General features: G+C 30.2%; 2 protein-coding genes across 2 annotated transcripts; both read right to left on the bottom strand.

Annotated features, from left to right (window-relative positions):
• Nucleotides 1-10,190: 10,190 nt before the first annotated feature.
• LOC123290439 lies at nt 10,191-13,138 on the bottom strand. Its single transcript, XM_044870614.1, has 4 exons — nt 13,067-13,138; nt 11,362-11,520; nt 10,750-10,920; nt 10,191-10,379 (listed from the first exon to the last, which is right to left on the bottom strand). Exons 1-4 carry the CDS (start codon nt 13,124-13,126, stop codon nt 10,245-10,247), a joined length of 525 nt encoding a protein of 174 aa, XP_044726549.1. The 5' UTR covers nt 13,127-13,138; the 3' UTR covers nt 10,191-10,244.
• Nucleotides 13,139-15,611: 2,473 nt separating this feature from the next.
• Nucleotides 15,612-19,495, bottom strand: LOC123290405. The gene is made up of 5 exons (XM_044870574.1): nt 19,490-19,495; nt 19,273-19,407; nt 17,027-17,182; nt 16,001-16,171; nt 15,612-15,746 (listed from the first exon to the last, which is right to left on the bottom strand). The coding sequence occupies exons 1-5, from the start codon at nt 19,493-19,495 to the stop codon at nt 15,612-15,614; spliced, it is 603 nt and encodes a 200-aa protein (XP_044726509.1).
• Between the last annotated feature and the right edge of the window lie 5,116 nt (nt 19,496-24,611).

Genomic DNA, 24,611 nt, shown 5'->3' with positions numbered 1-24,611 from the left:
TTAGGCTAAAGAGCCCATTATGATACCATATATGTGTTTTACCACCTTTCCGCTGATAATTTCATTTATCCTCAATTTCAGAGGCTGGGTGCACCTCCTTCATGCATATATCATGCACTACACCAGCCCAACACAACTATTAATTACATTAATTTTCTTGCGACGGCAGGAATCGAACCCGCTACCCTAAGCATACCGCGGACGGAATTGGTTAGGCCTTAACCAAATGAGCTAATAGGGTGACCGCTCCCGTGTTATTAATAGAAATGGATATTAGTAAAAATAGTTGTATAAGAATAATATTTAAATTAATTTATAATGTTTTTGTAATTAAAAATACATTACAATTTTTGATAAAAACAATACATGGCCTTAATACTACTATAGCAGATAAAACTGAATTACTTTAACAGCTGTGTCTATATTTGTAACATCTATTGTAATTCTGAAAGATTGATAACGAAGAAATTTATGTTATTAGAAGATAAAGAAAATGATTTTTCTAATATAAAAAAAGTTTGAAGTATTTTTAACCGACTTCAAACAAAAAACGGAGGAGGTTATCAATTCGACCGTATTTTTTATTTATGTGTGTTACCTCAGAACTTTCGACTGGGTGAACCGATTTTGATTATATTTTATCTATTTGAAAGCTGGTGCTTTCCGTGTGGTCTCATTTAATTTTAGTCTACTTCTGGCAACAGCATCCATGAGAAAATCACAAAAGTCTACAATTTGCATTAAGTATGCACGACAAGAAGGACGAATAACTCAATATCACGCCAACTGATTTCGATGATTCTTTTTTTAGTGATAAATTAGTTAGAGCACTTCAGATTTACTAAAAATTAAACGTTTTATCCAAAATTGCCCTGGCGTTCGTAAATCCTTAATGTTGCAGTTGCAATAGGATTGTTTTATTTTACTAAACTGTTTCTTGTAATTATTATTTCAAGCGAAACCAAAATAAAGAGGTTTTTTTTCAAGCAATTTCATTCTTTTTGAATATTTTTAAAATTTGACTTACTTTATAAGTTGTAAATCAACTTTAAACTGGTTAAGTAAGATAGTTGTTAATGGTTGTCAAATTTAGTGCAGTTTTTTGCATTTTCGTTTTTATAATATGAATGCGATGACACAGCGTGGACTATTTTCAGGGCCGGATTTAAACTTCTGCCGCCCTTGGGCACTGAAAAAAATGCCGCCCCATCATTGAAATACCACTAAAAGTTATGTAGTTTTAAGATATCTTATTTGAAAAAAAAATTGCAAATAATTTATTATAAACTTTGATATGACATAAAAAAATTTTTGTTTTTGTTCTTAAAGTTATACATTTTGCAGTCAGCTTGACTCATAATTATATAATAATAATTTTTTTTACAGGCAAACACGCCTGACTTTTTGAATTGCGAATTGGTTGATTAAATCATCATAATCTAAACGTTGAAGTTCCTACGTCCGAGTCGATGCATAGAATAGCTAAGCTATTAGTCTATTTGCAAAAATAACTCAAAAACATTCTTAATTTTTCCAAAAAAAACCAAATTTAAATTTAACGATTCCAGCAAATCAAAAAATCAAACATACCATTTCAAATCTAATAAGAAATGAATTAATTTAATTATTTCGATTTTACAAATATGAGTCGAATTTCTTGAACTATCTGTTAAATGATGTATGATTAATTAAAAGAATACAAATTTCTATTGAGAAATTTTGATGACAATAAAATTGTTTTCCAAATTTTGTCGCCCTAGAAAATTTGCCGCCCTGGGCGCTAGCCCCGACTGCCCTTAGTGTAAATCCACCGCTGACTATTTTAATATATTATTGCTAATAGATGTTTTTGTAGTCAACCAATACAAATATAACTCAAGGTGTTGTAAAAAAGTTAATCTCCAATTTCGCCAATTTCGATAAAACTCAGTATATAAGGTAATTTTGACCCAAAAAGTCCAAAAATCGGATGCATTTACTAACTGGTCGAATAGTTTTTGAGATACGAACTAAAATCGATCCAAATATTGCGATATCTCAGAAACTCTGCATGCAATCATTAAATTAATCTGATTTTTATACTTTTTGGATCAAAATTACCTTATATACTGAATTTCATCAAATTCCAAAACAAAATTTTTTTTCCGATTTTCTCGATTTTTTAAAAGGGGTACCCCTAAAAAAAATTGCAAAAAATCCAAAATTTTTTTTTATCTCCAATTTCAATAAAATTCAGTATATAAGGTAATTCTGACCCAAAAAAACCAAAAATCAGGTGCATTTGCTGACTGGTCGAATAGTTTTTGAGATACGAGCTAAAATCGATCCAAATATTGCGATATCTCAGAAACTTTGCATCCAATCATTAAATTAACCTGATTTTTATACTTTTTGGATCAAAATTACCCCATCCACTGAGTTTCATCAAATTCCAAAACAAAATTTTTTTCCCGATTTTCTCGATTTTTTTAAAGTACCCCTTAAAAAAATTGCAAAAAATCGAAAATTTTTGTTTATCTCCAATTTCCATGAAACTCGGTATATAAGGTAATTTTGACCCAAAAAGTCCAAAAATCGGGTGCATTTGCTGACTGGTCGAATAGTTTTTGAGATACGAGCTAAAATCGATCCAAATATTGCGATATCTCAGAAACTCTGCATGCAATCATTAAATTAACCGGATTTTTATACTTTTTGGATTAAAATTACCCCATCCACCGAGTTTCATCAAATTCAAAAACAAAAATTATTTTCCGATTTTCTAGATTTTTTCAAAGGGGTACCCTTAAAAAAAATTGCAAAAAATCGAAAATTTTTTAAATCTTCAATTTCGATAAAACTCAGTATTTAAAGTAATTTTGACCCAAAAAGTCCAAAAATCGGGTGCATTTGTTGACTGCTCGAATAGCTTTTGAGATTTTTACTTGATTTTTATACTTTTTGGATCAATAATCGAAAGAAAATACGCTAGCTTTAGAATATTTTCGCAGCTCACACGATAAATGAGAAATAGATAAATTCTGTGACCAAATTATATGGGCTAATATGTAGCCTTAAAATAAATGTCACTTAATATATGGTTTCCAATCGAACAGAATATTATTTATTATAATTAAATTTATATTTTAATAATCATTAGTTGCAAATTTTATTGCTTTTTCTAAAACCATAAAAGGTAGATTTAAATTAATTTGAAATAATGATGTAAAAATATTTATTTATTATTGTTCTGTTCTTAATTTACAATATATTGTAATAATGAGTGTAAAAAATTTATTAGGACAACAAAACAAAAGATGTAACATTTAATTACATCCTGCAAATTTACAAATTACAAAAGATACACATACACGATGTCAAAAAACTCAGTATCACCACTTAAGGATGTATGAGCATGACAACAATGTTTGATTTAAAGGCTCAAAATTTGTTTGTAGGTAGTCTTTTACTCAAAAAATATGTGGTTAAAATTTCAGCTTAGGTAACCGTGCAAATTTTTAAGAAAAAAGTCATTAAAAATCGATATAAAATACATTGGCTCTTATGGAGGAATCTCAAAAAACGACATATTTTGGAAGTTTTTGATAATTTTCATTTGGAATGAATGAAAACAAATTTAAAAAAAAAACTTTTTAATAGAAAGTAAACATATTAGCAATGAATTAGAAAAGAAAAAACTAAGTGTCACCGTCCATATAAGGGATGTAAGAGCAGGGTACATTAAGGGTTGAAATTATTTTTATCTTATTTTCAACTTTGATGATGAATTTTGTTATAACTTCATGAATGTAGACGAAAAATAAGAATACAATTTTTCGATATGTGTCTTGGTTTTCGAAATATCGAAAGCTAAATAATTAAACAAAATTTTCAATTTTCGATATTTTGAAATTTAAGCCAGATATCGAAAAATTTTATTCTTACTTTTCGTGTTATATCGTCAAGTAATAATATAAATTTATCATCAAAATTGAAAATATCTATTTTTAAATTTGTGCCCCCACTATCATGCTCACATACATCCTTAAATATATCGTACACTTGGAGTACTGCCAGCCAGACTTGGTAGAGTTTGCGAACAAGTCAGCCTTCGTACACATCTAGCTAGCTTGTCAGTCTGGCTTAATGTATACAGAAATATTAATATAATTATAAATAAATGCTACCTCGCCCAAAAGTGACGCACAAAAGACACTTATATCAACCTTTATGCAAGCTTCGAAGATAGAGTTATTCACCGACATAGAAAAATAAACACTTTTCACATAAAACTGTCGTATCTTCTCAAGTAATGACCTTACAGAAATCAACCTGAATTCATTCCATTTTTCTATTTGTTTATGAACTTTGAAGGGGTACACGGGGTCTTAAAAGTAAAGCTTCCGTACATTTATAAACTTGTATTCAAAGCTTGGACTAAGGTGAAGTCTAGTTCGGACTCTAGGTTAGAAGTGATTCAGGCTTAGCTCAGTCTTAGTTTTGAAGAAAATTTGACAAAATATTGATATTTGTTAAATTGATATGTACAGAGATAATAAAAATTATTGAGAGAAATGCAATCAAAAATAAGAACAAAATGCTATTCGAAATATTTTTAATAAAAAATTAATAACATACCAAGTATATTCATTTATTATTACAAAGTACATACAAGCTAATTATTATTATTTTTTAAAGTATGTCTTTGCAAATACAGGTCATACTTTTTAAGGTTCAGTAGATAATAAAAAAGTTAACAGAAATGCTTTTTAGAGCAACTACAATTGTGCAGTATTAAAATGAGTAAATAAAATTGTGTCTAGGCAGGCTATTTCACAACTAACTCATAACACATAATAAGGTATTATCGTTAGTCAAAAATAAATCATGAACTTTAAAAAGAGTTAAAATTTATGTAAAAATATACTTAAATATTCTGATTTCGAGTCATAAAAGCACATTTTTCTTTTAAAATATTAAAATTATAAATCGTAATTTTTAAACTGTATATCACGTGACCTAAAACGCGGATAAGCCCAGCTGTGATGTCTTAGCGGTATGAGTCATAGACCATCAGATAGTTCAGTGTAGACAGCTGGCTATAATATATACATAGATAATAAGTATTTATATTTATTATAATCAGATGTCTATGAATATATCTGTTAAACTTATTTGTGTTATTTCGTATAGTGATACCCATATTCCGTCATCAAATTAGATGCTCACGTTTTTGACAGTTTAAAAAAGGTTTAAAATTTAATTTAAGTTTTTGGCCAGAAAGCGTGTGTATTTTTCCGAAAAAAAAGCCTACTTTTGAAGTCATTTATTCATTTAAATAATCGAGCAACCTGCCCTAAAATTTTTAGAATTGATTTAGACTTAGTCCAACGTCATATAAAAAAAAATCAAGCTTTTTATTTAAAAGTATCTGTACCCATTCACGCTTCGCTGTCGCACATTATGGTTGCATGAAAATAGATAAGAAGTTTAACAGCTTGTAAGTTTTATAAAATTTGACAACCTTCCGATAAAAGAGCTGAGATTGTTCATCCCCACTTTCATCACTCTTTTATTCGATACCTTACTTGGGTATATTTGAAAATAATTGATTGTTTATTTCCAAAACCCACTTGCGCCGAGGGTAAAAATAGATAAAAACTATCCCCTAAGCGGGTTGAATATCGTGTACAAATTTGAGCTGAATCGATGCAGAACTTTTTGAGTTTTTGAAGCGTACACAAACCAACATGACATTTTTATATATATAGATTACCTTGGTGTTCGTATATCCTAAATGTTGTATGAGGACTTTCAATTTTAACTTCATGGTGTAACTACGAAACCCTTTATTGTTTTTTGCCCACTTGACGGACAAAATGATTATTTTAATTATAATTAATTAATGAATTATGATTTTATGTCCACTTGACGGACATTTATTCTTTTCATGCACTTTTCATTTTATAGTGATAATTTTTTTTTGTATTGATTTTTAACATAAATTGATATATAAATTATAAATCTGAGTGATTGCACGTAGGCTTTTTGAAGTGTGATGAAGCGTGAATTTGCTGCAGGCTGCGTGAATGTATTTCCGATTTATTTGCAATAAATATTCTAATAAATAATACAATTTTTAATGTAATTGCTCTTGAAATTCAATTATTTTCAAGATATTTTCTGGTGCACTTCAAAAAAAAATTATTTCCTTTCCTTAATTTTAAATTGTTTCTAAAATAAGTGCTAAATTTTGTATAATTCAGTAACTTTTATTTAATTCTTAAGCTACTTAGGCCGTTATTCTCTAAAAAAAAGATGGTATGCATCTAAAAATTCGACGCAATTTTCGTTGTAGTAAATTATGCCTGGACCTGGCAGTGTATCACGACTACTGCAGGAGCTGTCACAGTGGTGGGGAGGAGCAGACAATGTCTCATCTTCTCTGTCACTGTCCAGCTCTTGTCATGATGAGATGGCCTTATGAGCCAGCCTCTCTTTGACGACCTCTCCGACCTGGGGTCCGTCGACGTCAAAGCTCTCCTGCTGTTCTTAAACAGCTCCAAATGGATCATGGAGTAGTGGCCGGGTATGGGCCAACCCTCTTTCGGTATCACAACGGACCCTATGGTCTAAGTGTGTCCCACCCCATGACAGCCACTCTAACCTAACCTAACCTAGTTTAGAAAAACTTATTCTTCAGCAATCGTTATAAGGTTTCTTGGGAACGAAGTCTGAGTTTTGCCAGCTGGGGAATTGTTTTCTCCAGGGAAATGTTTATTGTCAATGCATGAAATTGAAATCAGAGACTTGTGCAAAAAATATTTAAAATTGCAAGCCAGAAAAAACCTTTCGTTTTAGACTATATTAAATGAAGTATATTAAGCTTCCCCCCATCATGTAACTTTGACTTTTTGACTAAGTCTGAATTAACTAAGCGTACAAAGAATTCAACAGGTGTTTAAGTCCAATTTTTTTTATTAATCGAGTTGTTACTTGTGACAAATTCGATAAAATTACTGAAATTAGAAATTTTCAAAAACGACTGTGTACCTACTGATTAGAGAAAATAATTATTATGATGATTTATGAAGATAATTAATTATTCTTTTGTTTGAAGAAACTGTGTTTTCGAAACTTTAGTTGCAAATAAATAGCAATTTTTACGAAAATTTGCAAACATTTATTTTATTTCAACAAATATAAAAGTATCAATAACGTTATTTAAATAAACATGTTATATCAACGTAATTTCTTTAGAATCAGAATTCAATAGAAGATGGTTTTACGATGTTAACATAGACGGGAAAAAACCATTTTCTCAACAAATGATTCATAAAATCTGTTAAAAAATATATAATCAGGGTTGAACTAGTTGAATTTGTATGTTTTAAACTGTTCCTGTATCATCCTGTCCTGATGACAGTGCAAATGACAGAGTAAAGTTGACTTCACGAAAAAACCCAAAGCGGGCGTCAACTCAATTTCTTTATTTTTCGAAAAGTTATCAGATAAAGTTGAAACTATGAGGTGACGGCGGTTTTTGAGATTTTGAGGCTGATTTGCTATGTTTAGGGTTCGAAAGTTCAGGCAAGGTTGATGCAGAAATTCTTAACAGTTAATCCTTTTTTTTATTCGTCTCAATCCGACCAATAGAAGCAGAGATATTCAAGAAAAAGCCACCAAAGAAAACAATATAGAGATAAATTGTCCCAAAACCGCATGCAGAAAGCCGTGCGGATCGTTCGAAACCGGAAAGCTCTTTTTCTGTATTTTTTAAAATGAAAGAAACCTATTTAAAAAAAAAATTAGCCTTCTCCCAAAATTTTTCGTATTTATTATCAAAAATCCGGTAGATGAATTCATGTTTCGAAGATCATACCTTCGAAAAGACTTTTTTGAGGTAGAACGTCACCTAGATTCCATTGAAGTTACTTACTTAATACAGTCCTGGATAAACACATTTACACTTGAATATGTTAAAGAAAAGTAAAATTTTGAAGAGTAAATACTTTCATTTATAATAATTTATAATAATAATATTTATAATTCTAAATATTATAATTATTTATTTTCATTAACAACTAACTCTCTTATTTATTGTTTTTGGTCCTTTATAATTAATAATGACAGGGCATTAAAAAGTTATAATACTTACGTGGCATACATCATGTTTTTTGTTTATTCGAAGTTTTCCATTTAAAGGGAAAATCATTAGACTTAAAATATTTCTAGCATGCACTTATCGATGCACTTATCGACAGTTTTGGCCTATCTTCTTTTTCACAGACTCGAAATAATGTTAGCTGTATGATATTCCGAAGTGGCAGAAGTTAATACATATCAAGGATGATTTGGAGCGACTCAAGCTTTTACTAATAGTTATGTACGGGTGACTCAAAAAAGCTAAATATTTTCTATTTTTTTAGTAGGTACATTAACAGCTTGTCCTTTAAAAAGGAATTTTTATGAAAATATTTTATGTAAAACTGAAAAAGGTATATACACGGTGTTCTGTTATTGACTGCAGATCGTCAGCCTACAGAATAAGCTCATAAAGACGATGGAAAAAGTTATTTACCAATTTTGGATCTGAGCTCTAATTTAGGCGCTATAGGTATGAAAAAAATTGATAAATTTGTTCATTTACTGAATATCATTCGATAATCAGCAGCCAATGATAATCAGTAGATATTAGTAAACTTCATTTAATATTATTCAACTAAAGAAGGGATATCAACTGATTTCATTCGATTATATTATTGTGAAAAACATTTTAAAAAATTAGTCAATAACAGAACTCCGTGTATATCAAATATGATGGAAGCTTTTCATAAAAATGCATTAATTTGCCTGTGTATTTTACTATTAATAAATGCATTTGCATCAATCAAAATGAAAGTTTAAATGTGAAATTGATTATTAATGATATTTTCAATTCACTAGAATTTTAATTTTTTAAAGCAAGTAAGCGGATAAAATCATTTTTATCCGCTTTTTAGGGGCAAAATTGCCCCTACTTGCCCCCAGTTGTTGACGCCCATGTTCCCAACTCTCTCTCAAAACAAGCCTTAAAAGTTTTTAATGTTTTGCGCACAAAAAATATGATAAAAATTTATGTTTCAATTGAAATCATCATAAATATGGGGGATACCTAATGATGGGAAAATGTGACCTTAGTGACGGAACTTTGCTATTCATGAGTTTAATAAAAATGTTAATTTTTCATTAATAATTAAACATCAATAAATATGATTTGTTCATATTTCAAGACATAAAACTTTCTCCATTTTAATTCATTCAAAGTGAGATGATGATAATATGTCATCGCGTCAGATCATTTATATCTCAACACTTTTCATTTTATGATATTTATAAAAATTCTAATGACTGATGATTTTATACAGGGTGAACCAACTAGCTAAAAGTATAACTTTGTTATGGCTCGCGAATGGTATCAAATAAAATAGATATTTCTAAAATAAAATTATACTTCAATTATTGACAAATCTTTTTAATTTAATTGTTCTTCATTAAACGTTAATTTCTTTAAAACATCAGGTTGTAAACCTGCAGGATCCATGTTATTATCCGCTGTGAAAATATTCAATTCATTTTTTGATTTTAAATTTATTACAAATACAACAAAAGCCATCTTTATTAATTTGTAAATCAAACCAACGACGATCACATACATTACATACTTCAAAATTCAAATTCTTTTGAGCAATCTCAAAATTTTCTGCATACATTTTAAAATTAATATCATCTTGATAAAGGTATAATTGTTCTTGATCTTGTTTTCGTCGTTTCCGATCATCACGCATTAATGATCGATGACGATCACGCTCTTTACGACCCGTCAACGTACGACCTCGTGGTATTTTATTGCTTAAATTACAATTAATTAATAAATTACGTTTTTTGTATTTTTAATTATGTTTTTTTTTTTAATACTTGAAAGAATCTACAGATGGCCACTCAATTAAAATTAATATTAAATGCAGCCAATTATATATTAGTATCCATAAATTTACACTTGAAATACATTTAAGAACACTCTTGATCAAATTATCTTTCAAGCAAACAAAAATCAAAATCGGTTAACCACTTTAAACTTCTAACATTCCTGTTTTAAGTCGGGGGTTAAAAATTGATTTTTTTGGGAATAATTGAAAACAAAAAGTAAATATTTGATAAAATAATTTATATTTGAAGTTTCTTGCTGCCGCCGCCTCCGAAGCAAAAGTTGAGTAAACAATTGTTTATATAACTGCGACAAACAATCTATATTTCGTCTCTATTTTATCATTCATTACATATTCAAGATCCATACGATAATCCCCAGATGGAACGTTTTCTGGTATCGCAGGTACGTATTCGGAAATTGTATATTCCCCCTGCAAAACATGAAAATAAATAAGGGATGTTATACCCTATATATGAAATATATTAGAGTGAATTAAATATTGATGCTACAAACAAAATTTTGGTTTAGATATTCATAAAATCACCTAGTTGGTTAATTTTCGATTGGCCACCTGTCCATCACCACGATAACTCATAAACGGAAAGGTACATCGAGCTGAAATTTGTATAGCGTAGCGTAAAAATTAATCAAAGTATCAAAAAAGTTGTAAATAATATCATATCTCATATAAAGCACATGTTATTGTTTTTAAATTTGCAACTTAAAGTCAGCCATATTTATTAAGCCACGCCCCTATGCCAGTTGTCTATAAACCATGTGAAAACATAATAAATACTTACCGGTAGAGAATTGCAATTGTATGGTAAGTCAGTATGATTGAATAATTTATCAAAGAATATCTTTTGCCATTTTGGATCATTTAGAAAGCCACAATAATCTTGATTCTTTAGGGTAAACATGGACATTGCTATAAAACCATTTCCCATTTTTTTAAATGTTTGTGCGTTGATCTAAACAAAATACTCAATGATAAAATATGTATTTAGAACGTTCCCCAAAATATCACTTTACGCTATTAAATTTATAGATTTGAGCTATTAAAGTTTGAGGCCACCCACATCATTATTTGTTAATATTTATTTATTAAATTACATTAATTTTTACAATTACATTTATGATGTGTGTTGAATCGGCTCTTATCCAAGCGACGACAATGTAATCAATTCCACAGACCCCATTAATTATAATTGTTCACACTGCCGCTGCCTGGATTCGAGTCCGCAACCTAAGTCTAAGTAGTCAAACGGTCGAAGACTAATGTCTTAAGATTAAGGCCGAAGATTGACACCGTGTTTCCATTTAGAAAAACAGTTGACTTAGAAATAAACTTGAATGCCAACTTTAAGATAAAATTTAAGGCCACCGTTAAAGTCTTACGTATAGTTAGTTACCTTTAAGTTTTCAAATTTTTTGAAAATTTTATATTTTCCACTCAAAACAATCATTGTTTTATTGTATTTTGTCATTTTTATGCCTGTTAAATCAGCTAAACCCATACGGCTTTCATCTTGTTCAACATTTTTTACTTTTGCAATAATCGAATTAACATCCTAAAAGAAAAATAAACAACTGTTAATTACCACGATTAACTACCAGATAAGTTCCGGGTAGTGCTTTAAGAAACCTCAAGAACAATTCGGGGTCAGTCTTTTTGAAAGGTATGTACAATTCTTTAGCAGTTAAAGCTCCAAATATGTCCATTTAATCAAACCCGTGTGCCTGAATCGCCCAAGCGGGACAGAAACTCTTTTTTTGAGCCATAGAACATTTTATTTTGTTAAAATTTGATATTCCGTCACTATTTTTCATTTGCGAGATACAGTTTAGTCGATCTTCTGTCATTGTCCATCTTAGGTATGTTTTGAGATGACGCAAAATTGAAAAGGAGAAATTATACGTCGCTGTTGTCACAGGTTAAACTGCCAGAACGCGAAGTATTTGGTAGGCCTGTCCGGCAATACGTTTTTGTCAAAGTTTAACTTCCTCGGTCCACATGTCATGGAAATCAGCGTGCAAAAATCAAGATTATGATTCACAAAGTTAACTGCAAGAGTCTCAATGAGAGCGGGCGAAAGGTTTGGTGGATGCCTTCCCCGTGTTCACGAGCTTGCCTCTAGCTTAAAATTACCTGAGTATCCAGCTTTTCCTCGCTAAAATAAAGACTACTTTATTTGGTCTAAAAGTATGAAACAGCCCGAACTAGAGAATTTTAAGTATGAATAATTTTAGAATAATAAAATTTTTTAAGTTGACTTTACACGAACTATTGAATCGGAGTCTTGCAAGGTCTTTTTGAAGTCACCGATAATAAAATACATTCTTTGCATGATTCGTACTTAAGGATGTATGAGCATGACAACAATGTTTGATTTAAAGGCTCAAAATTTGTTTGTAGGTAGTCTTTTACTCAAAGAACATGTGGTTAAAATTTCAGCTTAGGTAATCGTGCAAATTTTTAAGAAAAAAGTCATTAAAAATCGATATAAAATACATTGGCTCTTATGGAGGAATCTCAAAAAACGACATATTTTGGAAGTTTTTGATAATTTTCATTTGGAATGAATGAAAACAAATTTTAAAAAAAACTTTTTAATAGAAAGTAAACATATTAGCAATGAATTAGAAAAGAAAAAACTAAGTGTCACCGTCCATATAAGGGATGTAAGAGCAGGGTAGATTAAGGGTTGAAATTATTTTTATCTTATTTTCAACTTTGATGATGAATTTTGTTATAACTTCATGAATGTAGACGAAAAATAAGAATAAAATTTTTCGATATGTGTCTTGGTTTTCGAAATATCGAAAGCTAAATAATTAAACAAAATTTTCAATTTTCGATATTTTGAAAATTAAGCCAGATATCGAAAAATTTTATTCTTACTTTTCGCCTTATATCGTCAAGTAATAATATAAATTTATCATCAAAATTGAAAATATCTATTTTTAAATTTGTGCCCCCACTACCATGCTCATACATCCTTAAAAAACTATTCACGTTTTGCTCCTAACAAGTTTTTTTTGGAATTGTTTTGTTTTATAGCTTAAACCGTTCCAGAACTTATTGAGCTGATTGTATTCAATTTTAAAATCACTTACAGATATTTTTTGAGTAACCAAAAGATGTAAACTTATTAACAACCAAATATGATGCTTCATTTTAAAACAACTTTTAGCATATACTGAGGTTATTAAAATGATTTCGTGTATAACATTGCTTTTGTACTTTGCGTGTATAAGTATGATCGGTCATATTTCAATAGAAATAGTTTTTTTAATTGTTTGCAAGTATTTGGTATATTGCAATGTGATTGAAACTACCGGATTCTATCGTTCCCCCCTCCTGTGAAAATTTTTGCTTTATATTGATTTCAAATTTTTTCAAAATATTTCAAATTTGTGATATGGAAAATCCATTGTGATTTCAGTTTGATTTTATTTTTTTGAAATTTTTATACCATGCGCATATATGAAATATACATAGTATATTAAGTTTAGTCCCAAGTTTGTAACGCTTAAAAATAATGATGCTAGGAAAAAAATTTTGTCATAGGTGTTCATAAAATCACCTAATTAGTCCATTTCCGGTTGTCCGTCCGTCTGTCCGTCCGTCCGTCTGTGGACACGATAACTCAAAAACAAAAAAAGATATCGAGCTGAAATGTTTACAGCGTACTCAGGACGTAAAAAGTGAGGTCAAGTTCGTAAATGAGCATCATAAGTCAATTGGGTCTTGGGTCCGTAGGACCCATCTTGTAAACCGTTAGAGATAGAACAAAAGTTTAAATGTACAAACATGTGACACATACATAACTGATAATCAAGTATAGTACATATTATAAAATTTCCGCCTAATTGGCGCCCTCACGGGTAAACAGTGATGTTTACGAAAAAATGTTCCTTATCAAAAATTAAACAACTTTTGTTTGAAACATTTTTTCGTAAACATCACTGTTTACCCGTGAGGGCGCCAATTAGGCAGAAATTTTATAATATGTACTATACTTGATCATCAGTTATGTATGTGTCACATGTTTGTATGTGTAATGTGATAAAGAAATCAATACTGACTATGCATGGTATTTCAACAATTAACTCAGTCAATTGTTTGTTTTCACTTGTTTATTTAATTATTAATTTGAATTCATTGATACAAAATTACAAAAGTTAAATAAACAAAATCATTACTTCTATGAAAGAGATTGATTTTTAGTTTAAAATAATGCGCTTTATTGATGGGAAATAAAACTGTAATTTTGTTGGAATAAATAATCGTGTAAATAAAGCGAATCGAAGAATTAAAAGTTCATTTCTTTGCGTTTGCTTTAAATATATGATTTGATTAATACAAACACATACCTGTCATGTCTAGGCAATATGCGGTTGTCTCAACTTCATGACGAATGCTATTACTAATTTACAGAGATTTTGAAATAAACTTATTGATCATCTATATAATATACTAGATTGATACCCGCCCGCTACACTGGCCTTAAAAGCCTTCACCATCACTTGATATACACAGTTTTCAATTTTGTTAAATGTAAAATAGTCATAATTCATTGAGTATATCAGAATAGTTGGCCATGATTTGTTTGACATTTACTATTTTAAATTTGTACAAAATTCTTTAATTTATAGTTCAAAATGATGATCATAGATCTGTTCCGTCTATAATCATCATTTTGAACCATAAATTAAAGATTTCTGTAAAAATTTAAAAAATGGTAAATGTCAAATTAACTTTTATTTTTTATTTTTTTAACTATATCTTTATAAATTATAGTTCATGTGTTATTCTGACATATCTGCTATATGGCTGTACATTTTCATTCAAAAACCATTCGCTAGGTTTAGCGTGAAAGCGTAACAAACAAACAAACATGCTTTCTTTTACATTTATAATATAAGTATAGGGATAGGGATAGGAAAATATAAGAACCATCGGTAGCCTAGTTGGTACAACGATGGACTTAAGACACTCAAATCAATAGAGTCTTCATCAATATTTTTCGTTTTGTTGGGAAAGATACAATCAAAATTCGAAATGGAAATGCATTCTTTGGAATTAGTTTTCAATTGATTGGAAATCGTGGAAATTATTTGTCAAAGGTCTCGGAAATCAGTTTTTTGTAAATATCTCGTTTCTTTTGCTATCAAAAGTTGTAGAATTTTCTACAAATTTTGCCTGAAACTTTTTTTTGTATGTTGAACCGTCTTTGAAATTGAGGGCGATGAAGGTCAAGGAACTTTAGTTCTGGGTCAATATTTATAAATATAAGGTATTAAATAAGTATTTAAGTAATATTTAATGAATAATTATGGAAAAAAACCGCATAATACAGACTGAATATAAGATGAAAAGTAAAAATAACAATTTTCGATTTCTAGAGTAATTTTCAAAATATCGAAAATTAAAAATTCTGTTTAGTTATTTATCTTTCGATATCTCGAAAACCAAGGCAGATATCGAAAAATTTTGTTCTTATTTGTCGTCTATACATTCGTCTAGATTCATTATAATAGAAAATCTGGTAAATTAGGGTCGATTTTTCAAACAAAAAGCAGTACCATATTCATAAATTTTATTCTTTATTCCAATTCAAGAAAGGTTTTCGATGCTTACAAGAATTCATGTCATTTTTTAGCTGATTGTAAGGTATGCTTTATACTTTATAATGGGCTTCCCATCTATGAACTGTTCCATTTCTGCACGAAAATCTCCCGTTGGGGTGTTTTCTGGCACCTCAGGTACAAAGTAAGTAAATACATAATCTCCCTGAAAAGCATACATAAAGCTTTAGTTAAAATTATTCAAAGGAAAATCAAATTTTATATTTTAGAGCAATGATAGTATTTTTCCTTTCGCCGCGTCTAGCCGACGATGAGTGGCAACCGAATTGTTCCATGAACTGTAGTCTATTCAATAAGTTCAAAAACAAGACTACAAGAGATTATGATTTTTTGTGAAAATAGTATATAAGGTTTAGTCATAATTTCATGAGACTTAATTGGACAAATGTCATTACTTACTGGTTCATAGTCGCAAGTGTTTGGTAAGGTAGAATACTTGGCCAAATCCACAAAAAATGTCTTTTGTGCAATAGGATTCTTCACCATTTCACAATAATCTTGATTCTTAAGATCCAGCATAGACATTGGAATGTATCCATTTCCCATTTTTTTAGCTAATTTAAAATTGACCTGAAATGGATATCCTGAATAAAAAATTGTAGGTATGTAAAATTATACCAAAGAAAGTTTATGAGAACTCGAGGTATTTGAAATAAAATTAAAAATTCGCGGTATAAGTTTTTTGAATTTTTAATATGTATTTCGAAGGCTATGTAGTCATTCTCAGCATGAATAATTTGTCCACTAAGAATATATCGGTTGGATAAAAGTCTCTAATGATTAATCATGATATGTAGATAACAAAACACAAAATTAATTTTTATAAAATGTAAGGATTATTATTATTTTTTTATAATAAATTCTTTAAAATTATACATCCGATCACGTGACAGCAAACACTAATCAAATTTACTTTGAAGGTACTACGTCACGCCATAAATACAAAAACATGTAAACTTGCATATACTTGTAAACTTGGATATACAAAAATGATTGTATGTCACAGTTTGATGTCATTCAAGACGCCATGACACTCTACGCTGTTTTAGAAGTAAATTTGAATTGGTTTTTGAAAATGCAAAATAAATAATGCAAATAGTATTTTTTTTTAATAATACTTACTTGGTGTAAATCAGATACTAATGTAATGTATAAACCAATTTTTCAAATTTAGGACAAAAGCCTTCTTACAGTTAGCTTTACAGCCGAAATTTTGGGTCTACTTCATAGTTAAAAGAATGTGAAAATGTCTAAAATAAAGCTATGAAAGGCTAATGAAAGTCTGAAAAAATATGAGCATAGCTAAAGGAAACTCGAAAATTCTCCCCAAATTCGACGATGTAACAAAATATGATAAAAACATTGAAAATATTAATTGTTCCTGTAATTTCCCGACGAGTTCATCTAATTTATAGTTAAAATTACCTTTGATGTTGCATATCCTTTGAAAATTTTCAGTTTTCCGGATAAACCAGAATATGTTTTATTAAATTTTATATTTTTTAAACCTCTGAAATCGGCATACTCCATATAGCTTTCATCTTGTTCAATAGTTTTTACTAATGCTTTTAGTTTTCCAGCCTAATATAAATTAGAAATTGTTAGCTATTTTTATTTAAAGGATATTTGTTAGCGCCTCTTATCACGGTAGTATTTGCATACAGAATATTCGATTTACATCTACGCATATAAATATCACGAGTATGACAGAGTATATGCGTTAAGCAATGCATCTAAGTAAGAGGTATTATAGGTGTTATATGAAATTGCAAAAGTTACTTGCATCGTGGTTTATCTGTTGTAGCTCATCTGTTCAACTAAGAAACTCCCACTCTCCAAGCGTCTTACATCTCAACGTATATCGAAGCTTCAACGCATGTATATAATACCTCTCACTTAGATGCATTGCTTTACGCATGTGTTCTGCCATACTCGTGATATTTATATGTCAAAATGTAAATCGAACATTCTGTATACTTATACAATGTTATATATCAGTAGCAAATTTTTGTAAATTGACTTTCTAAGCAATTTAATTAAGCCACTTACAATTATTGATCTTTGATTTGCCAAATAACACAAACTTATTACAAATAAAATATGCTTCATTTTAATTAATTGAAGAATTATCAAAATTGTTCTTTTATACCAATAATATATTACGCGTATATTTACTTGCTTGCGTGACAATGTTAAAAATTTCAGATTTATGTAAGGGAAATCAGATATAGATATTTACAGGAAATCAGTTGCACATTCATAAAATACTTACAAAATGGATTCAGGAATATTCCTATTGGTTATCAGGGAGAAAACCCCTTTTAAACGAATTGCCGAAGGAAATGGACCTATTAATTTTGTACTGATGTTGGAATTTTGAAAAAATTTCTTCAAATGTTCGATCGATCGACACCTAATAGATGGATCGAATCAAAAATTACCATCGTTACAATTTATAGTAGTAAACTTTCTAGCGTTCGCAATTAAAGTCCAATTTGAATAATTAGGTATCAAGAAGAGTTTTGGTGGGAGGTTTATGCGCAGAGTACAAAATTTTGAATATTTTCAAAATAAAAAACAACATTTTTGTATTTCTTAATCAGATTTAAGCAAAAAAGTAAGCGTGATTTTTTCTTTAAAAGCTTAGTTTTTGAAATAAAAGTTCTTGAAAAATAAAAAATGCAATATTCGATTCAATGAAAAATTTGCTATTTTTTTCAATCTCTGAGGGAATTCTCTTAGCTAACGCGACTCCTGAGTTATGTATTTTTTTCAATAGTCTGAAGTTTTTGCACCCTTTTGTAGCACCCCTAAATTGAGGCAAAAAACTTCTTTTTATTACGGCAGCATCAAGGGTCCATCCGAATTGGCTTAAAATCTGAATAGGGCGATTCTACAATCGCCCTTTGCCAGTTATGGTCGCCTTTTACAAAATCTTCAACGAGGTTTTCACCACTATTTGTAACCTTTTATCTGCCGCTTTTATCGACGTCATCAATCAAGTCATTTTCTATTAACGTATTCATCATCTTAGAAACAATATTAAACCCTCATCAAAAATTTTACCTAGGTGGGTTCGCCGGGAGTTTCCCATTTCGCGGAGCTTGTAGAATTTGCTACTCTTGTTATATGGCTAATCCGCTATTGTGTAAAGTCGGTACTTATTAAAAAATGAAAAAATTTAAGGATATAGCCTTTATTCGAGTATTTTTTTAAGATATCAGCGCCGCGATAGTAAAAAAACGAACTTTTCCTTAGGTCAGCAAGCTGATCGTCTTCATTGAATAAAAAGATTATAGAACGATTCTAGAATGCGTTGATATATTTAGGTATTTATTTTGTAGAAATTTTGTATTAGTGTGCGTAAAGCATACATTTGGACTGACTACGTAACTATTTCCGAAGCATGTTTTTTGATCAAAATGAAGTAAAGCCCGTCGCGTATGATTTTTATCAGATACCTTGACTGCATACAGATGGTGCTACAATATCAAGCAATTTCCATTCGACTTCGAATTCCCGTCGAACAAACATCGCGTCTATGAACATCTAATAGGAGTATAAATAAAAAGCAAAATGCAGAAATAAATTATTCTTTATTTAAAATTTCATACAAGTATCGTTCATTATTTTCAATTCATGTAAAAAATCTAATGTGAATTCTTTCTTACCAAAATGCTGAAGTATATTTTATACCTTATACCAAGTTTATTATTCATATAATATTCTAGGCCAAGTCGATAATCTCCAGGTGGCATATTGTCTGCCATATCAATTAAGTCAAGATCGGTAATTTTATATTCGCCCTACAAAATAAAAAAAAAATAAAAAAATACCATCAAATACGCCTTGAAAAATATTAAATCAAAAATTACCGGCAATACTTACCGGCATATGATGGCAGTTATTCGGTAGGGTTGAATGATTGAAAAACCTTCAAAAAATATCTTTTGCCATTCAAGATTATTTATCAACTCACAATAATCTTGTTTCTTGGAGTCAAGCATAGCCATTGAAATATATCCATTTCCAAGTTTTTTTTCTAAGTGAATAGCGATCTAAAAAACAGAAACTCAATGATACCATTTGGTTTGCAAGCCTTGGTTTGCCAGCCTTGGTTAAGTTTGGTATGTCGTGCTTTTGTTTTCCAATCCTTGCTTAAGCCTTGGTATTTATTAACCAACTCTTGTTTCGTCAACTCTTACCAAAAGTTGTCAGGATTAGTTTGCCAAGCCTAGGTATGCCAATCCTTGCCTAAGCCTTTACTATTTATGCTGCACTGAGATTTCTTGTGAGAGCAAAGGCACTTAGCTTAGAGCACGCTCTGAAACTTACATCCAAGCTTGTGTGAAGAGCGAAAACGCGCTTGGACCAATATCGGACAACCAAGGAAAAAATAATATCTTTGTTTCCAAGCTCTACAATTCCTATATTCCTATATATTATAAATGTGAAAGTAAGGATGTTTGCTTGCTTGTTTGTTTCTTTGTTTGTTTGTTACGCTTTTACGCTAAAACTAGCGAATGGTTTTTGAATGAAACTGTACAGCCATATAGCAGATATGTCAGAATAACACATGAACTATAATTTATAAAAATATAGTTAAAAAAATAAAAAAATTAAAGTTAATTTGACATTAACCATTTTTTAAATTTTTACAGAAATCTTTAATTTATGGTTCAAAATGACGATTATAGATGGAACAGACCAATGATCATCATTTTGAACCATAAATTAAAGAATTCTGTACAAATTTAAAATAGTAAATGTCAAACAAACCATGGCCAACTATTCTGATATACTCAATGAATTATGACTATTTTACATTTAACAAAATTGAAAACTGTGTATATCAAGAGAGGATGGAGACTATAAAGCGGTGGTTTTTACTTTTAAGTAAAAAATCAACCATAAATAACAAACTAATGTTTTCGCAAAATTCTGTAAATATTGCATTCAATAAAATAAAGCATACCTGTGCATTTTCATATGGTTTGTAAATTTGTAGTTTTCCAGAGAAAACCATTGTGGTTTTATTATATTTATGTAGTTTTAAGGCTCGTAAGTCTGCATATTCTAGAAGGCTGTCATCTTGTTCTATAGATTTTACTTTGGCTGAAGTTTTAAAACTACCTGGTAAAAGATTAAGAAATTTGCTGTTACTGAGTATCGAATATTGAAGATTAGGGAACAAAATTTCAAATAAAAGATGTTTTTGGAAAAAAAAAGAAATCGGTTGTTCCATTAAAACAAAAAACAAAGTTGACCCTTGTTACATATTATGAGCCGATACATGTTTTGACGTTTTTCTAACTTTTTATTACGTTTTTGAAAGAAAACGTTGGAAAATTTTCAAAAAATCTCAGTGTATACAAATCAAACTATACTCACAAATATATTATTTATCACACAGGGTAAAATTATTAACAAAAAAATATACATTCTCCTGCGGAACGAAAATTTTGTTGGAAAAGAATTAAGAGAGACTTCGCAATTACCATGAATTTTTCAAAAAAACTATTATACATATCCTGTTAGCGTGACGACCATTTGGTTTTTTCACAGGAAACATGTACCATTTTATTAGTAGTAACATTATCGAAACTAATTTAGACACAGAAATAAAATCGGAAAAACTGAACAGGTATAGTGGTTCTCAGAAACGTCTCGAAATATTTGATTTCTAGAAGGCTAGAGTTTGGATATTTTGTATTAAAATTAGAAAGAAATGAAACACGCCTGGCAAAATTTAGTTTCACCTCATTTGATTTGCTTAAAGCTTAGGTCTGTTTCCAAAAACCCTATTGCTCAGCTGTTTCAAGCCTGTTCAAATCCTTGGCTTTTCCCACTTGTGTCCCTTAAGACTGAAATTATTACACAAAATAAATATACATCAAGTTTAACGCGGCAGAGACGTTTAGCGGTGCCCATGTAGCCTTTATAGCAGCTCTACTCCTTTTTTGTCTAAATATCACTCTTTTCGATGTTTTTAATACTTTGCTTGCCATACAGGCTTACAAAATTAATTAACAAACAAAAATGATATAAGCTTTGCTGTTCACTTTTTTTTTAAGTGAAGTGTTTTTATACGCATCACTCAAAAAAAGAAATACAGAGAGTGAATCGGTAACAAAACGAGATGTCATCACATTGGATTATTACGAAACTTGTGACAAATTCTATTGGATGACTATAAAATTACAGTCCAATCGAATTGAAGAGGCATAGCTTATCAAATCTTGAAACGCTTTATACTAAAGGTAAGGATATATGCGGGGCTCGCATACATTGTAAACTGATCGTTAAAATATTGTAAATAAAAATTTATCAATGTGACTGGTAGAAGAAAACATAGAAAGGGTCTTGAAAAAAGGGGTTCAAATTTCCATTCTACTAGTTCTAATTTTGTTTTAATATAAAGCGAGTCAAGTTTCACTTCTGTCCTGGATCCTCCAACCTAGTCCGTTTTTCCTTTTCATTGTTACCACGAAATATAGTTCTATAGCATTTTTCGAAAACTTTAAATCAAAATTATCGTATCGGAATGCCAAAATATTAAAAAATTTTACTCCGATCCGAATTATAGTACTTACCTACCTCTGATATGTATTATAATCGGGAAAGTTTGGATTGATGATGGAAGGATGAATGTTTGTTACTCAATCACGCCAGAACGGTTGAACGGATCTGTAAGAAATTTGACACAGAGATAGATTTTAGTCTGGAATAGCACTATAGACTTTTTATCCCGGTAAAATGTATGGTTCCCATGGGATAGATTTGTGTTAATTTTTCATCGGCATGATCTTTTGCATAGGTAGTGGTAGTTTAGGGGTCAGAAAATGGCATAGAGTAATTTTTATCACAGAAAAATCCACGGTTCCTATGGGATTGCATACAGGAATCGTGTTTTTAAAGGGTTTTGTAAAAGTTCGTGAAATAGTTTTTAAACGCATTTTTCTCTAGAAGGCTTGATTAATTTACACAGTAACGATAAAAACTCTCAAAATCTCTTTTAATCTCGAGTAACGCCTGGGGCCTCAGCTCAAAATGGTACAAGGTCGACCTTTCGCCATAAAACGTGTTAATGTGGTGAGGGGAAAGGGGGGGGGGTATCTCATTACAAATATAAAATAATGCCTGACAAACAAATATTCTTTATTGAAATTTTCGAATCTAATTTACAACTAAGTACACTTTATATTTTGCAATAGGCTTCCCATATAAATACATTTCCATTTCCGCACGATAGTCTCCAGTTGGCATGTTTTTTGGTGTTTTAGGCACGTAATTAGTCATATAATATTCACCCTGGAAAACATACAAAATTTTCTGTAAATTACTGGCCACGTTTGGCTGTGGTATCCATTATCAGGGGAGTAAATAATTTCAATTATTTTTAAATATTTTCCCGTGAGACAGCTTCAGTGAGTGTGTGTGTCTGTCTGTGTGTCGGTGGCATCGTAGCGCCTAAATGAATGAACCGTTTTTGATTTTGTTTTGTATCGTTTGAAAGTTAATTTAATGTAGAGTGTTCTTAGCTATGTCAACTTACTGGATCATGATCGCAATTATATGGCAAAGTATAATGTGCCCACATATCGTCAAAAACAGCCTTTCGTCCGATTGGATTATTTAGCATCTCACAATAATCTTGATTTTTCAAATCCAGAAACGACATCGGAATATATCCATTTCCCATCTTCTTAGCCAATCTAAAGTTGACCTAAAACAAACATTTTTTTTTTTTTTATAAAAGCATAAAGCATAAAGTTCAACTACCTCTAAAAAACGTTCATAATTTGAATTCTGCATCAAACTCTACAACTTTTATAGTAAATGTAAACACGATTGAAGGCAAAATATATTCCCAAAAAACTGATTTGCGCGGCTTTTGACCTTATGTGACTTTTGAGACAACATTTGCACTACCAAAATGAAAGTTTGTACAAAATTAAGCATATTCCGTTAGATTAAAAGGTAGACCGCAAGAAATTCGCGAGGCGTTTTTAAACAAAAAAAACTGATATTCGCGACTTTTGACCTTGAATATCTAAGGAAGCCCACGCGTGACCTTATGTGACTTTTGAGCCAACATTTGCACTATCAAAATAAAAGCTTGTACAAAATTAAGCAGATTCCGTTAGATTAACAAATAGAGAGGCGTTTTTAAGCAAATTGTTTGATATATAAAATTTTAAACCGTTCTCTTCGTAGAAGGACTCACCTAGAATTATCTAGTGAAACAAACAGGTAACCGCTAGTTAAATTCTATTTTACATTACCTTACATTCTGGATAACGTTGATGAATTATCACCTTTCCGGATAAACCAGTGGTGGTTTTGTTGTATTTTGTTAGTCTTAAACCTGACACGTCCAAATATTTCAGTAAATTTTCATCTTGCTCAATTGTTTTAATAAGGACTGTTCCTAGCAAACCCGTAACCTTAAAAGAAATGAAAAATGCAGTGAATACCGATTTTTTACCTTCAATAAAGCCAATTTTTACAGAAAACTTTTTTGGACAAAGAAAAGTAGTTTTTGATCAGTTTTAAGTGATTTTTTCTCTAGACGCTTATAGTTTTCGAAATAAAAATTCTTGGAAAACCAAAAATGCAATATTCGATTTTAAGAAAAATGTGTTTTTTTTTTTTTTCTATCTCTGAGGGAATTCGCTTAGTTAACGCAGGTCCTGCGCTATGAATTTTTTTGGAATTGCATGCTTTGACACGAATTTTTAAAACAATCATTTTTTTTTCAGAAAATTTGACTTTCTTACTATTATGGTATGTATTTAGTAAGAAACTAGAATCAATGAACTCATTAATTGAAGCTTCCTAGAAATTTTCAACTTTATATCTTTTATAGTTTTGGAGAAAATGGAAAACTAAAATTTTGCACTAATTTGTACCCTCACAGACAGAATGATATTTACGAAAAAAAGTTTTAATCAAAAGTAGTTAACTTTTCTGTAAGAAACAGTTTTTTTTTTTTTATTTAAACTTTCGT

Source organism: Chrysoperla carnea, chromosome 1 (genome assembly GCF_905475395.1).
Source record: "Chrysoperla carnea chromosome 1, inChrCarn1.1, whole genome shotgun sequence".
NCBI classification, from domain to species: domain Eukaryota; kingdom Metazoa; phylum Arthropoda; class Insecta; order Neuroptera; family Chrysopidae; genus Chrysoperla; species Chrysoperla carnea.
This window is presented reverse-complemented; position numbering and strand designations above follow the sequence as displayed.